Source organism: Chiloscyllium plagiosum, chromosome 9 (genome assembly GCF_004010195.1).
Source record: "Chiloscyllium plagiosum isolate BGI_BamShark_2017 chromosome 9, ASM401019v2, whole genome shotgun sequence".
NCBI classification, from domain to species: Eukaryota; Metazoa; Chordata; class Chondrichthyes; order Orectolobiformes; family Hemiscylliidae; genus Chiloscyllium; species Chiloscyllium plagiosum.
The window spans coordinates 47887595-47904868 of NC_057718.1; the positions used below are offsets into that span (position 1 = coordinate 47887595).

The 17274-nt window shown below is 39.3% G+C and overlaps 2 protein-coding genes across 10 annotated transcripts in view; one reads left to right on the forward strand and one right to left on the reverse strand.

Annotated features, from left to right (window-relative positions):
- The window catches only part of ints7 (integrator complex subunit 7), a 62329-nt gene extending 48080 nt beyond the window's left edge, over window positions 1-14249 (forward strand). The window contains exons 15-20 of the mRNA XM_043695875.1: window positions 3738-3841; window positions 5008-5076; window positions 9390-9522; window positions 11102-11200; window positions 13007-13192; window positions 13781-14249. Of these exons, the coding sequence (XP_043551810.1) occupies window positions 3738-3841; window positions 5008-5076; window positions 9390-9522; window positions 11102-11200; window positions 13007-13192; window positions 13781-14065 (876 nt within the window). The 3' untranslated portion in view covers window positions 14066-14249. The remainder of the gene's footprint in view (window positions 1-3737; window positions 3842-5007; window positions 5077-9389; window positions 9523-11101; window positions 11201-13006; window positions 13193-13780) is intronic.
- A 1379-nt stretch (window positions 14250-15628) lies between these two features.
- The window catches only part of lpgat1 (lysophosphatidylglycerol acyltransferase 1), a 130820-nt gene continuing 129174 nt past the window's right edge, over window positions 15629-17274 (reverse strand). For all 9 annotated transcript variants that reach the window (XM_043695883.1, XM_043695885.1, XM_043695886.1 and 6 more), the window contains exon 9: window positions 15629-16452. In XM_043695883.1, coding sequence (XP_043551818.1) covers window positions 16229-16452 — 224 coding nt within the window. In that variant the 3' untranslated portion in view covers window positions 15629-16228. The remainder of the gene's footprint in view (window positions 16453-17274) is intronic.

Consider the following 17274-nt stretch of genomic DNA (forward strand, 5'->3'; position numbering starts at 1 on the left):
AGGTGTGCAAGTCCACTTTCAGCACTTGGTATGCTGGGAAAAGCTGTACAGCCTGCTGCCTCTTGCAGGTTGAGTGCACTTTGAGAGGATGCACAATCATTTTGGAACGACAGGCCCTCTGTGTGCACTCTGAACAATAAAATGTCATCCATGATGAAAGGAGGTTGGTATCAGCTCGCTATTAGGAGAGATTTTGCTACACAGCAGCTGGAAATTATATCCTAATAGATGTCCTAATAGCTACCTAACCTTAGACACACTGTGTTAGTGCTTTGTCTCACTGGCTGCTGCTTTTTCATTAACTGTCAATAGAACATTGTATGGATCCACGTATGGATCACCTGAAGATTTCAAGCTTGCAAATACATGATAACGAGGCATTTATTCAGCAACCCAATAGGTCAAAAACTACACAGTAACAAGGTCCACATGCCCTTTGCATTAAGCAGTGCTTTCTCATTGTATTACAAGTAGAATCTTAAACATTTAAATGAAGTCCAAATCCATCGTGAGGATCCCAGATTTTCTTTAGTCTGCCTTCTTAATGCTTACTCTGTCATAGTCTCTTGGATGGTTCTGGTCAATATCCTCATCACGTTCATCCTCAGAATATTGCTGTTATCCCATTTTGTCTGCATTCAGGGCCCCCTCTCTTGCTTTGTCAGTTCCTGTTGTGAAGAGTGATGCAGGCCACACTTTCTGAGCTGTTCTGCAAGAACCTGTCAGAGCAATCTGAATATCAAAACCTCATCCGAAGGAGGCCTAAGGTGTGTTCCACTATGGTCAAAGCAACGGCAGCATTATCTCTTCATTCTGTGTCAGTCCAATTTTTTGTAAAGGTAACATGAGCTGTTTTTGTAGGGGCAGCCATCCCTGTATGGTCGGAGTACCTTGGAAGACAATGGGAGCTTAACAGTTTTAAGTATGTAAGACTCTTGGCTACCCCCAGGATATCTGGCACAGACCTCCAGAATTTGACATCTATGGTCAAATATAATTTGAACACTAATGGAGTAAAAGCCTTTTTCTGTTGACAACACTGAAATTTAACAACAGGTGCTCTCGAAGCAGTGTGGGTGCAGTCAGCATGCATCTGGAAGAAGGTAGTGATAGCAGAGAATCTCAGGGCTGGAGCTGATTGAACCTCCTTTTCATATGGCACTGATATAAAGATCTGTGCTCTGGCGAAAGCAGCAGCAGTATCATCCCAGGTGCATTCATTAGTTGATGATTGGGAAATGCCATATAGCTCCCCCAGCTGCTCCTTGAAACAAGCTGCTGACACCAAAATTGAGGACAGCTAAGATCTTGACAGTCACCAGGATGGGACTGCCACCAAGTCCTTCTGGGTACAAGTCCTGCTGCAGCAGACAACACAGTTTGGCGATGGTGGAATGGTACATTTTTAATTGGTGCTCGCACTGTCTTTCAGACAGTTGTGGAAAGTGACTAGGCCTGTAGATGCGGAATCTCGTCATTGTTTCTCCACAGAGTATATTCACCTGCTGATTCTCCCTCTGAAGTCTGTGTGATAGCTGCTGGAGGGTACTGTTTTTGCTGGACTTGCCAGTGATGTTGTAATTGCTCTCCTTCAACGTTGTCTTTGAGTGCCAAGGCCATAGTGACTCCAGTAATGGTGTTTTCCCTGTAGTATCTCTGAACAAATTGTGGGGAAGTTTCAGAAAGATGAAGCAATCTTATTGAAGGAACACCTAAAACCTCGTATCCAGAGCACTAAAGCCTGATGTTAAGTCCTCATGCTGTGTCAAGAAGTGTGGTGCTGGAAAAGCACAGCCAGTCAGGCAGCATTCGACGTTTTGAGCATAAACTCTTCATCAGGAATGTGGGGGGAGCTCAAGGGGGCTGAGAGATAAATGGGAGGGGGGGAAGGTAACTAGGAACACGATAGATAGGTGAAGGTGGGGTGATGGTAATGGTCGAAGCGGAGGGTGGAGTGGAGAGGTGGGAGAGAAGATGGACAGGTAGGACAGATCGAGAGGCCCCTGCCGAGTTTGAGGGTTAGATCTGGGATAAGGAGGGGGAGAGGAGATGAGGACACAGGTGAAATTGACATTAATCCCATGTGGTTGAAGGGTTCAGACCAGAAGATGAGGTGTTCTTTTTCCAGTCGTTGGGTGGCTAGGATTTGGCATGGAGGAGGCCCAGGACTTGCATGTCCTTGGCAGAGTTGTGGAGGAGTTGAAGTGATTGGCCATAGAGCAGTGGTGTTGTTTAGTGTATGTGTCCCGGATATTTTCTCTGAAATGTTCCAGAAGTTGGCTTCCTTCTCCCCAATGTAGAGGACACCACATCAAGAGCAATGGACACAGTAGATGAGGTGTTTTAATGTGCAGGAAAATCTCTGCCGATGTGGAAGGATCCCTTCATCCAGCCTATCGCCATCACCCCCAACTCCATCCATCTATCGCATTCCTAGCTACCTTTCCCCCAATCCCACCTCCCCTCCCATTTATCTCTCTGCTCCCTTGCCACCCCCCCCATTTCTGATGAAGAGCTTATACTCAAAACGTCAACTCTCCTCCTCAGATGCTGTCCAACTGGCTGTGCTTTTCCAGTGCCATACTTTTTGATATGACTTTGATCTCCAGCATCTACAGTCCTCACTTGCCCTGTCATAAAGTTTGGCATGGAGGCTTCCCAAGGAGGTCATTGTGAAGCCTCTGTTAAGGAGCTGTAAGGTATATGACCATATCTAATTGTATGTAGTACTACCAAGACTTTCATGCAACATAGGGAATAGAATTCTGCCATGCCAATGTTTTTTACTTTGCCCCGGAAGAGAAAAGTAGCTTACTTCACATACTTTGCATGCAGTGGCAGCCATTTTGTGTACTTGTATTAATTTTCTCATGGGATGTGGGCAGCACCGGCTAGACCAGCATTTATTGCCCATCGCTCATTGCCCTGGAGAAGATGGTGTGATGAGCTGTCTTCTTGAACTGCTGTAGTTGTTGGAGTTTAGAGACAACCACTGTGTTAGGAAGGCACTTACAGGAACTTGACCCAGTGACAGTGAAGAAAGAGCAATATAGTTCCAGTTCACAGTAGTGTGCGACTTGGAGAGAAACCTGCAGGTAATGGTCTTCCTATGCATCTGTTCCCCTTGTCCTTCTAGATGTTAGAAGTCTCAGATTTGAAAGGTTCTGTTGGAAGAGCTCTGGTGAGTTACTACAGTTTATGTTCTAGATGGCACATTGCTGGTGTTGAAGATGGTGATTGGGTGCCAATCAAGCGGGCTGCTTTGTTCTGGATAGTTTCCCACTACACTCCTCATGTGTCTTATAGATGGTGGACAGGTACTGAGAATATTGGAAGTGGTTTTCTTGCCGCAAAGTTGATTTGAACTTGTGGACACAATATTTATATAGCTGGTCCAGTTCAGTTTTTGGTCAGTGGTAATTCCCAGGATACTAATTATGGAGGATTCAATGATGATGATGCCATTGAATGTCAAGCAGTGATGGTTAGAGTCTCTCTTGTTTGAATTGGTTATTTCCTGGCACTTGTGTGATGTAAATGTTACTTGCCATTCATCATGACACAAGAACATGTATTCTGTTTTTAATTCTTTTGCAGAATTATTTTGCTTTTCTCACATGGACACAGTACTTTTTTTTAGAAAGGTTAATATTGTGTCAATCTAGTTTTTGAGTTTGAAATGCTGAGTAAAAATGTGCATCATTATTCCAATTTCAATTATGTTTGCATTCGTTTAGATGAAGATATCAATGGAAGAGTTCAGAAGCTTGGCAACACGCTACCATGACCTTTATCAGTCATCTTTTGATGCTGACTCTGCTACCTTGAGAAATGTTGAGCTGTATCCTTTTCTGCTGAGCTGTAAATTACTGTTTTGAACATCAGTTGTGGTGACAAAAAAAAACTATGTGGAGGCAAAATAACCAAAGAACTGTCAGTTGTGTAGATATTACTAGTCTCAGCAAGTAATTGGTTTGTGTATTACTTTTAATTAGCAATTGCAAATGCATGCCGAATTGTTTTGAGTTACACAGCAAGGTGCAAATGGCCTTCTCTATCAACATTATTAAAATTCATAGGAACAGGAGTAGGCCATTCAGCCCATTAAGCTGCTCTGCTATTTAATATGATCGCGGCTAATTGAACACTTCAATGCCTTTTATCCACTTGATCCTTATAATTCTTTACACCATCGGTAATCAAATATTTATCAACATGTACCTTAAATATACTTTCACCAAGCTTCCACAGCTTTCTGGCTATAGAATTACAAAGATTCACCACCAACTGAATAAGAATAATTCTCCTTATTTAAGTCCCAAATGTGCCCCAAATGTACCATTAAATTGTGCCCCTGGTACTAGATTCCCTAAGCAGGGGAAACATCTTATTGTACGCACTCTGTGTATTCCTTCAAGTATTCCGAAGGATTCAATGAGATCACCTCTCATTCTTCGAAACTTCAAAAAATACAGACCCAGTTTGCTCAATCTCTCTTCATTGGGCAATCTCCCTGTCCCAGGAGCAAGTCTGGTAAACCTTGGTTGAACTCTTTCTGTGGCAATAATATCTTTCCTGAGATAAGAAGACCACAATTTGACAAGTTTTTAATTTGCACATGGGTTAACTCAATCCTGCCACCTGAAGACAGTATGTTGGTGGATTTTGTTTTATGCTGCATTGACATGAGCATTGGTAGTTAGTGATTGGGAAGCAGGGGGTGAATCAGATTGGTCAATCTTAAATCCTCTGTTTGACATTTAAAAGGCAAGAAGTGACCTACGTAAATGGTGATCAATCAATGTCACCAGTCTTATGCTGTCCTAAAGGTACAAGTTGCCATCTTGAGTTGAATGCAGAGGCAGAATAAGTCAATAACATAAATTTTGAAGGGTTATTTCTGTTATCAAAGCTGGTCTCCATTTTTACTGACTTATAATGTACACAAATGAGAACATTTGTGACTAAATTAGTTGCTAATCACTGTGGCCTTAACTTTATTCATAGACAACAACAAAGTTGCCTACTGATTTCCCACTCTATTGAAGCTCTAATCCTAGATCCGGATTCTGCTAGGTAATGGTGTGCCTTCTATTGTGTGGTAGTTTCTCTGATATAGTGGAGAAAGTGAGGTCTGCAGATGCTGGAGATCAGAGCTGAAAATGTGTTGCTGGAAAAGCGCAGCAGGTCAGGCAGCATCCAGGGAACAGGAGAATCGACATTTCGGGTATAAGCCCTTCTTCAGGAATCTTCCTGAAGAAGGGCTTATGCCCGAAACGTCGATTCTCCTGTTCCCTGGATGCTGCCTGACCTGCTGCGCTTTTCCAGCAACACATTTTCATCTCTGATATAGTGGTATACCTTGAAATATCCTTGGCAGGAATTTATTATAAAGAAGTGGGGTGTGTAGTGGGTTAGAAACCTCATTTCCATTTCAATTTTGAAATCAACTGGACTGGTGGGATAATTTATTTTTGTTCTGCTAGTTGTGATGGACTTAGTGAAACAATTTTTCAGATTCCTTCCTGGCCCTACTGCCCTGCATCAATTTCCTGATAAATTTAACAAGCAATGACTTAGATTGCCAGTCTCATTCAGACACCAGAAGCAGCAGTAGGTGATGTTTTAAGGTTGGCAATGAGGTTTGTTTGGAGTGCAGAATTGAAATATTGTTAGTTCATAGATGTTTGTGATATACATGACTTGACGTCATTTAGAAGTAGTTCAAAAGTGTACCCAAAGGGTCATTATTAACATTCTCCGCTGCAAATCTTGTTAGGATATCAAATATCTAGCCAAGAATTGTGAAGTTTTTAACAGCCCAGCTTGCAGACAACTCCAGTGCTGCAAATTAAATATATCACAATCAAAAAGTTATAAAAATTCAATGACTGATACAGTGAAGTTTGAAACTTGATGAAATTCTACAGTTCACCTCTTCAGAAACCTCTTGGGAACCTCTGTTTAATGCTGATCTCTTGATTAGGATGAATGAATTGTTATGTTACCAACTGCATAAGATATTGATGTTGGCTGTTGTAAAGGCAGCTTATGTTATCTTCTGTGGGATAGTACTCACTAAAGTATAAAATTAATTTTCAGAATTACAGAAGTCATTTATAGCGTCAAAATTAGCCATAATATTTCAATAAAAAGCCAGTCTCAACAGCCTCTCCCTGATCTTCAGTGACACCACCATGATTCATTTCCACCATTAACCATTGACTCTGTACAGGCTGGGCCAGGCACATCAATATTCTGTCTGCAGTATCTGAGGAGATAGAGTGGTTTTGAACAAGTGGGTCATTTCATGATCTTTCAATGCCTTTACCATAAATCTTGACTGAAAGTTGTCTTTCCAATTCTGAAAATTGCAGCTTTAAGTGTATCATAGGGTCTCATCTGAATCAAAGTTAAAGCCACTGAGAACATTTCTCACCCTGAAAAATCATGTTTGATATAGTATTTCAGGTTGTAAGTGTGCAGCACTTTGAACTCCTGATTGAATTAACTTGCAAATTAAAATACATTGCTAAATATAAAAGCAATACAATATGTAATTAAAATGTTCTCACCAGACAGATCAAGCCAGATTGACTGGGCTGCATCGAGCAGCAGAAGTTGATCTGTGCAGGTGATCAGCTGAAGTCCTAGGGCTACCTGTACTGACCAGTTTCTGTCATTAGATGGAGCCCTAGATTTCAGTCAAATTCCAAACAGGTTTGTGCAACACTAATAATTAAGAGAAGAAACCTGTGGCTGAAGGTCAAAGATAAGTGAATCAGTGGTAAGCAGGGACATGCTGTACATAATAGTCATTTGTAATGGAATACTCACAATGGGCAAGATGGTTATAGCCATAATATCACTTGAAGTTAAACAACCATTTAACACACAGCAGTTTACTTCATTGATGTCCCTGCCTCTCGGCTCAATACCCTATGTGTCTTATTAACAAAACACCATGACTGTAATATGTAAAATTCATATTGCAGCAACTCGTCAAGCTTACTTTGAAAGCATTCTAGCCTCATTATCTCTTCCATCAAGGACAAGAGCAACAGAATCATGAGCATACCATCTGATTTATTAAAAGGACTACAGAGGTTTAAGGAGAAGGCTACCACCAACTTCGTGGTAACTGGAAATGGCAATAAATGTGGCTTACCAATTTTGCCCACATAGTCATAGAGATATACAGCACGGAAACAGACCCTTCAGTCCAACCCGTCCATGCTGACCAGATAATCCAATCTAATCTAGTACCATTCACCAGCACTTGGCCTATATCCCTCCAAACCCTTCCTATTCATATACCCATCCAGATGCCGTTTAAATGTTGCAATTGTACCAGCCTCCACCACTTCCTTTGGCAGCTCATTCCATGCATGCACCACCTTCTGCAAGAAAATGTTGTCCATTAGGTCCCTTTTATATCTTTCCCCTCACAACCTAAACCTATGCCCCATAGTTCTGGACTATGGGGAAAAGACTTTGTCTATTTACCCTATCCATGCCCCTCATGATTTTATAAACCTCTATGAGGTCACTCCTCAGCCTTCAACGCTCCAGGGAAGACAGCCCCAGCCTAGTCAGCCTCGCCCTATATACCTGCGACTACTTTCAAGGAGCTATGAACCTGCACTGCAAGGTCTCTTTGTTCAGCAACACTGCCTAGGACCTTACCATTAAGTGTATAAGTCCTGCTAAGATTTGCTTTCCTAAAATGCAGCACCTTGCATTTATCTAAATTAAAATCCATCTGTCACTCCTCAGCCCATTGGCCCATCTGATCAAGATCCTGTTGTAATCTGAGGTAACCCTCTTCGCTGTCCACTACACCTCCAATTTTGGTGTCATCTGCAAACTTACTAACTATACCTCCTGTGTTCACATCGAAATCATTTATGTAAGTGACGAGAAGTATTGGGCCCAGCACCGATCCTTGTGGCACTCCACTGGTCACAGGCCTCCAGTCTGAGAAACAACACTCCACCACCACCGTCTGTCTTCTACCTTTGAGCCAGTTCTGTATCCAAATGGCTAGTTTTCCCTGTATTCCATGAGATTCAACCTTGCTAATCAGTCTCCCATGGGGAACCTTGTCAAACATCCGAGGAATAAAATTGTAAAACAAGTTACAAATCCAGAATATATTTTTCAGTCATTGTATTCAGTCATAATAAACACTTTCTGAGCAAACAGAGCTTCTGTACTGCTTGGGCTGCTGGTACCAAATTCTATCTGGTACTAAGAGTTTGCTGATTAGATGTGGATATCTTGCACAATTGAACCATCCTCAGATTATTCTGTTCTAGAACATCCTAATTCACTGCCTGCTGTATTAGTATATGAATCTCAGAATTTTGATTATACTTAACTTATATATGTTACCTATTGAACCTTTTTGATTTATTTGTACAGTGGTTTATTTCAAGTTTTTCATGTGGCATGCCTGAAAACTCCAGTAGCAATGCTCTGAATTATTTCCTAGGTAGCAGAAGTATAATCCCACTCTTAACTAATATTTACTTCCTAGTAACTATTCAAAAAATGTCATTTCCTCTGTATGAGAATATCTTGAGTACCAGATTAATTACTGATGATTTCAGATACCCTGGGAGACAATTTTTCATGGAGACAATTTTTTCTTTTGGTCAGAGCAACTAATGGACATTCGTTTCACCAATAATTTCAGTGAGAGAGCTATTAAGCATCCACGATTCTTTGTGACAAACTAAACTAATTCCGTGAAATTTTCATGCAGATTGCTTTGCACTGGATGAAATATATTGCTCTGTTTTTGTCTTCTCTTACCTCCCATCCCATCTCGGTTCTTGGGAATGGGGTGAGGATGACTCAAATTTAGAATCCTATTTTCACATAAGTATCAATGTCTTCTTCAAAAATACAAAATTGTGGCAATTTATACATTTTTGCTGTCTTTATATGAGACAGACCAATATGATAGTTTCTATGGGGGGGGGGGGGGGCAATGCTGTTGGATGCTTCAGGGCATCCTCAAAGTTGTTTTTAATTTATAATATTCCCTTTTTTTAACTTGGTGCATAAAGCACCTGATCTGGTTGATGCATCGACCTTGGCTATCATAAATCTATTTAGATCATGAAGCTAGTTGCGTAGAGTGAATACTCTACAGAACAAAAGTGAGAGGGCTCTTTTATTAATTTTGCATTGCATAATTCTGTCACCCTCCTGTTCTTCAAATAAAATTGTAGCCATTCCTATCAATTCTAAAATATGTATTGAAAGAAATATAGTGCATGAACTAAAGGGTATAATATGTATAAACTGACATGGCTTAGAGGTAAATGTATTATTGCTGAAAAGTTTTTTAAGATTATTTGTTTTAATTGATTCCCCTGCAGTTTCCAAGAATATAGTTGTAGTGGGAATGTGTACGCAGAGAGTGAATATGAAAGAAGCATGCTGTCTGTGTTTGCTCAGGTCCTGGAGGATGTTGAGGCCCTGAACAGAAAGTACCCTCCAGTTTCCTACTTGGTAAGTAACATAGGTTGCATAGGTAACATAGGCTTAATAACAAATGGTGGTAGCTTTGTGCCTGTAAAATACCTTTGTTGTGTGAAAAAATTTTCAGCTCCTCAAATAATTGAAAAAATTAATTTCTCCATTTGTTACAGCCGTTCTTCTTTCCCCAGATAGAGAAAACCTTTTCTCAGCATCTACCATGTTCAACCCCTTAGTTTTATGCTTCAATTGAATCACCTCTTCTTCTAAGCTCCACAGAAAATAGTCAAGACTAATGTGGTGCTGGAAAAGCACAGCAGGTCAGGCAGCATCCGAGGAGCAGGAAAATCGATGTTTCGGATGGAAGCCCTTCATCAAGAATGGCTCCTCCCTGGAACGTCAATTTTCCTGCTCCTCGGATGCTGCCTGACCTGCTGTGCTTTTCCAGCACCACTCTAATCTTGACTGTGATCTCCAGCATCTGCAGTCCTCACTTTCTCCGCAGAACATAGGCTTGCTGTACTGAATCTTGCCTCATAGGACATTCCCTGATCCAAAATCCAGTCCTGTGAACTGTCTTTTTGCTGCATCTCCGGCAAATATATTCTTTAGTAAGAAGGTCAAAACTGCACACAGTATTCCAGGTGTAGCTGCACAGGTGCCCTGTACTATTGAAGTAAGAGTTATTTGTTCCTCTTTTGTAACTGCTTGTTGTACGTACTTGTTAACTTTGTGTAATTCATGTCCAAGCATATTAGATTCCTCTAAATGCAAACATTTCTGAATCTCTCACTTTCAAAAACATTGGGTTTTTTCTCATTTTTCTTGTGAAAGTGAAATAACTTCACATTGCACTCTATCTGCCATATTGTTGTCCATCTGTCTATATCTATTTGCAACCTCTATGTATACTTGTTACAGTTTGATTTTCCATCTAACTTTGTATCATGAGAGTTCTGGTACTTAAAATGAGTTTTATTTCTTTCTGTATTGAGACCCATATAAAATGTGTGCAACCTTTTGTTCTGGTGTCTTGGTTCACTATGTTCATAGGTATTTTTTATTCTTTTTGCTAAAATGATAATCATAAGACCTTTCATTTAACTACATAAAGCATGACTGTAATTTTTATATTTAATATTAAAATTGACTTCAGGGAAAAAAAAATGTAAAGTTATTTTGAGTTGTGAAATTTTTACAGTAAACCATCGCTAAAACACCCTAGGTTTAACTCCGTTAGTAAAGCCATGTATATAATAATTGATCTTTTGATTTTGCACATATACAGTTGTTCAAGTTCAGTCTTCAGGTCAATTTAGGAGGTAGGAAAATAATTGGATGTATGTTAGGGTGAGTTGAGCTGGGGATGGGAACAAGAGGGAGTTCTCAGCAGGTGGAGAATTGTGGAAAACACAGCAAAACACGGGGATCTGATTATATATTCAGTTTTCTTTTCAAATGCCATACAAATAATTATGCAGGTAAATGGCCTTGTTTCATTATCTACATATTAACTATAAAGGTAACAAACCTGTACAATTAATGTCATGTCCAGTGCTTATTTTCCTGCCGGTCAAATGTTCATTGATCTTCTCATGTAATTTGATTCCAGCACACCATGTGCCTTTGTCGAGCTATCATTTCCTTGTTGAAGGTTCCCTTGTCATTTCAGAGATATTTCTTCCAAAAGATTCAGTCCACTAGCATTAAGGTATGTCTATTAAAAACTGTCTGATTTTGATATTAAAATTTTAAAGGTGGCTTCTTGGGCTTTGCAACAGTATAATTCATTTTTAATTCATGTTTAAACATTTTACATAAATGCCACAAGTAACTTGTACTTCAGTTTAGAACGCTTCTCTTCCTTCATTCTTTATCTCTCTCCATGTCTACCCAGGTTCTATGCTGCCATTGAATTTCATCCACTAATTTATTGACCAGTCCAGTGTCTTATCAATATCCTCTTAAAATTTCCTTTGGATTTCAAAATTGTTGTAAACCATCTGCTTTAATAATACTTGCAAATTTGGACATCATCCACTTGAGCTTGTAGGGAAGTCATTGATATTTGTAATAAACATAAGCAGTCCCAAACAATACTGTGGGATGCTCTTCTACCACTGAGACTTTTGTCTTTGATGGGATGTTGGCATTGCTAACTAGGTCAGCATTTGTTTCACATCCCTAATTGTCCTCAAGAATGTGATGGTGAGCTACTTTCCTGAACTGCTGCAGCCCTTGGAATGTAGGGATACTCACTGTGATGTTAAGAACGAAGTTCCAGGATTTACACCCAGTTGCAGTGTTGGACTGGGTGATGTGGTATGTGACTTGGAGGGTAACTTGCAAGTATTAGTGTTCCCATGTATCTACTGCCATTGTCTTCTAGGTGGTGAAAATTTGAGGTTTCAAAGCTGCTAATAAAGGGTACTTAGAGAGTTGCTACAGTGCATTTTGTATGTGCTATCACTGCACTGATACTGATGGTGAAGTGAGTGAATGTTGAACATATTAGATAGGATGACAGTCCAGTCCTTTGTCTTGGATGGTGTTAAGTTTTTGTGTTGCTTGAACCACGCTCATATAAGCAAGTGGAGAGAATTGCACCTTAACTTGTGCTTTGTAGATGGTGGACAGATTTTGGGGAGATGAGCGGTGCGTTACTCACTCTAGAATTCCTAGCCTCTAATGTGGTCATTGCTCATCTCATGGAAATGCTCTGGGACTCCTACAACTACAATCTCCTTTCATTGTGATAGCTATTACTGCGACCAGTGAAAACTTAATCCCTTTGATTCACATTGATTTTGCTACAGGTACTTGGTGGTACAGTTGTCTAAATGTTGCTTTCACTGCAAGGACAATCATTCTCCCTCACCTAGTCCTTACTCCTCAGCCCTTCCAACATTCTAACCAGTTTTTACTCTAGTTTTGTATCCTTTCCCTAATTCTGTGTCTCTTATTTTTCCCAGTAGACTCACGATGCAGCTTATCAAAAACCTTCTGCAAATTGATGCATATCACATCATTTGCATTTGTCCCATCACCATCATAATGTCTTCAAAGAATTGTCAGCCTGATCATGCACCATTTTCCTTTTTAAAATCATAATTTGCTGCTCCCAGTTATATTGGTGAGAGATGTTTCACCTTTAATTAAAGATTCCAAAGTTTCCCCACCATACATATGAAACAACGAGACTATACCTTCCTGTAGCAGTCCTCCTTCATTGCTGAGATGAACAAAGCAGCACACTCATTTTGTAGAGTATGCGTTCTCCATCACTTACCTGAAACATATTCGCTTATGAAAATATGACTTACATTAGCTGCAATTCAGATTGCACGTTGACACCATATTTTATAGAACTATAAACTAACGTTTCTATTATGCAGGAACTCCTCCACTGAATAATATAACAATCATCACTTTAGCAGTCTCTCAGCTAATTGAAATAAGGAAAGTATTTCATGAATTTACATTTTCCTTCAGGTAATTTTCACTGATTCTTTTGCAGTTGGCACTATCGCCTTCTCCTCGCACTCCAACTGAACCAATCACTGTACAGAATAACCAGCAACTGGCCCTGAAAGTAGAAGGTGTTATCCAGCATGGCTCCAAGCCTGGCTTCTTTCGGAAAATTCAGGCAGTTTGCCTAAACGTCTCATCCTCACTGCAGACCAAAGGTGTACAGGATTATAAGGTAACTGCCTTCATCACGTTTACAAAGCTGTATTTATCCTCAATAGTATTGATAACCCAATATGTAATCAGTTTGAGTTGTTATAAATGAATATCGATGCATGTTTGTAAGAACATGTTTTCTAACTGATCTGTTGTACTTGTAGATTGTTAGGGTTAAACGCCTGAGAACAACATCAACCCAGTTTTCATTCTGCATTAATAATGAGTGTATTGCTTGGTGGTATGTTATACTGATTAGGATACAATTTGACGCCCTTGCCTAATGTCTTTGTGTGCACCCTTAAAGCCTATAAGTTGTAATGTCTTCATGAAAGTGTAAATGTATTTAATTCAAGATAAAACTGCAGTTGTTCCAATATATTGCAGCTACACATTGATGTCTTTGTCCATTTGTCACTTGATATTATCATTTGGTAGATTGTTAGCAATGTTCATTGCTTGTACTTTATTTCAAAAGTGGATGAATAATTGAGACTGATGATGTTTTGCATTTATAAAGTCAGTTAAAGTTATAACTTCAGTAAAATTGAGCTTTATAATGCTGACAAATGTGCATGAGTTTAAATTTCTCATGTCCATTTCTCAGGTATTGCTGGAGAATATGACGAATGAAGTAGAGCAGCGGGTGGAGCCCCATAACGACTATTTCAGCACTCAGTTCCTGTTGTGTTTTGTTGCACTTGGGAACCACAGTGTTACTGTTGAAGCATCTGTCATTGATTCTAATGGCATAATTTGGAAAACAGGACCCAGAACTACTATTGCTGTCAAATCCATGGAGGATCCATTCTCTCAGCAATTACGCCTGCAGCAGCAACAACAGCAGTCACAACAGTCACAGCTGCAAAGGAACGCACTCTGCAGATTTTAGTGACGAATCATTTCAACTTGGGAAATATGCTTTGTGAATATTTTGTCAGGTAATAAGGACTTTGTTAAATATCAGATGATCAGCTTAACATTGGTTGAGGAATATCAGGGATGTAATTCTTCCTTCAAATTCCCTAATGTTGTATTAAACAGTTTACTCTGAATTAAACTCTGTTTTTTTGCAATCTTCAAGTTCCTTCACCAGCTCTTTCTGCCTTGTCCACCATAAAATGAAACAAACTGACTATCACTGCTAGTACTGCTCTTTGGATCAGTTGATGTGTGTTGAATTAGATTGCACACTTTATTGTTCGAAACTCCCTACTTTCTAAGAGTATGCAATGATTTAACTGGCTCTGACAAAGCTGAGGTTCCGAGTAAATAAGTTTTATGCTGATACCTTCCAGAATCTGGCTATGGACATTTTTTAAAGTCATGTTTTTGATTAATTCTTTACCCATTGATTGTTAATTTTGGAAGGTTTATGAACTAGGATCAAGCAGTGACCAGTGACGTGTGTCAATCACGTAACAATATAAAATTTGTGTCTTCAAAATTAATGGATGAGGAAACAACTTTTAAAAGAGCCTCTTGCTCCTTTTTCCTTGATTCCCTTAACCAATAAAAATATATCAGTCTGCCTTGAAGATTTCAATTGATTGAGCAACCCACTGAGGCTTTTGAAGAATAAAGTCTCAGATATTCACTGCACTTTGTGAAAACATGCTTCCTGATTTCACAATTATAAACTGAATTGAAAAAGCCTATCTGAAAGGTGTTTAAGTCCTGACTAGTTACAAAGCCACAAATTACTGCAGATGCTGGTACTGAAAACAACAAATGCTGGATATCACAGCAGATCAGGCAGCATCTATGGAGATAGAGCAAACTAATGTTTCGAGTCTAGATGACTCTTCATCAGAGCTTAATGAAGAATCATTGAGATTCGAAACGTCAGCTTGCTCTCCCTCCATGGATGCTGCCTGATCTGCTGTGATATCCAGCATTTGTTGTTTTAATTATAAGGCCGCTTTGGATACAAGTCTGATTTTGCAAGCTTCACAATTATTAAGTTTATCACAATAAACACAAAAGAATGCTTCTTTATAAAGCAATGAATTCAGTCAGTTCACTATGGAACACCAATTTGTGGCTTCCTACCTGACTGGGTGCTTGTTTCTTGTTTTGACTGAGCTCTTTCTTCTCTCCTCATCTTGCACGGCTAGCTGCTAAAAATTACGACCATTAAATTCTTGCTAGCTACTTTTATAAATAGTCAGTGATATTTCTGAGTTCTGGTCGGCTTGCCAATGCATGAGCAGCATATGATGCATCTCTGGTTATCTAGGTGATGTTTGCCCAATTGGTTTCTTAAGGTGGCGGTCATCTTATTGATATAATTTATCATCATCTGACTGATTTCCTAAAGTTTCAAGTCATTTTGAAAGGATAATACTATCTTTCTTTGCTTTTCAGAGAGATAAGAGTCACATGTTCAGGAATCAAACCTAGCACTGTACTGAATATGTACACCTTAGGATGTCTCATAGGAAATCATTATGTCGTTCATTAAAGACAAATTATATAACAATGTACTATTGGAAGAAAATCCTGTAAAATACACATCACAAGTACCAATGTAAAACTATTCATAGGCCAGTACAAAATATAAAAGAAAATCACAGTTTCTCTTTAAGTGACTTTAAGTCAAAAAGTTAATCAAAGTTTAAAAAAAAATAAAATTGTGTGGCTTCAAATAAGTTGTCACTCATATTTGTCCTGTAACAAAGCAAGCCATAAAGGTGGATCTCCTTTACCCTTGAGTTAATCTCAATCCTACATGATTTATTTACTGTACACAGATACCCAAATACCATTGCTCCTGCATAACTTCACATTTTTCAATTTTAGCATGATCAGAATTTATTGCCAAATCTGACTTGCTCTAAGAGGTGGTGGTCATTCACCTTGAAATTCTGCAGTCTGAATGAGTAAAGTGCTGTCATAGTACACTGGTTACAGGATTTAGGTACACTGGTAACTTATTTCAAATAAAGAAAGGTGAATATTTTGTGTGGTGATTTATATTTTGTCAGGAATGTGTGGCTGTTCCCATGCAGCTGCTTCTGTTGCCCATCTGGCAAAGTCTTCAAAGAACCCTTGGCTAGTTGCTCATGTTTCTGTCCTCATGAATGAGTTGCTGTAGAGCAGTCTGTACATGATACACATTGTACTTGTGGTGGAGGAAATAGTTGTTCAAAGGAGTGCATAGACTTCTGGTCAAGTGGGTACTTTTGTCCTGGATGATATCGAGCATCTTGAGAATTACTGCAGATCCACCTATCCCATTACACTTCTGCCTTGTGTCAAACAGGCGATGGTGAAGCTCTGCAGAAGAAATTAGCATAGAGAAAAACAAATTTTCTTTTGAGTGAGTGAGCCAGTTTTAAAGCTATTTTTTGCCATAGATCAGATTATTTTGATAGGTGTTTACTGCCATTATATATTTTTAAAAATATATGTTTGGTTTATTGTAAATTATGAAAGTGAAGAATTTCAATTTTTAAAAGCTTTATGCATTTCTTCAGATTAAATAAATAGTCAGAATACGAGATCAGGCAAAAGTGAGGACGACAGATGCTGGAGATTAGAGTCGAGAGTGTGGTGCTGGAAAAGCACAGCAGGTTAGGCAGCATCTGAGGATGAGGAAAATCAACGTTTTGGGCAAAAGCCCTTTATCAGGAATTCCTGAAACATTGATTTTTCGCTCCTCCAATACTACCTGACCTGCTGTGCTTTTCCAGCACCACACACTCGACCCCAGGATACTAGATTACCCTTCTCTAGGCAATTTTTATATGAATGCCATTTCCTGCAATCAAGTGATGAGTAACCTAAACTATCAATAGAATTTGCATTGCAAAAAAATAAAAAATACAAAATATGTTTCTGGATCCTACATTTGATGATACATTAAGCACTCAGAATCTCCAGTGGGATCTCTGTTAAATGTTTTGCATTAATAATATTTATTAAATGTTATATATCTTCATTTCTTGACTCATTTCAGTTGCTGAATAATCCATCTGTGGAGCTAGTCTCTGCCAAAGGTGGATCAGGTGATGTTGGATGAGGTGGATGAGAATTATCTTGCCACTTGCCTCTGAGCCAAGCTGGTGCTCCACTCAGTGCTGCTTGGAGTGGTTGGTG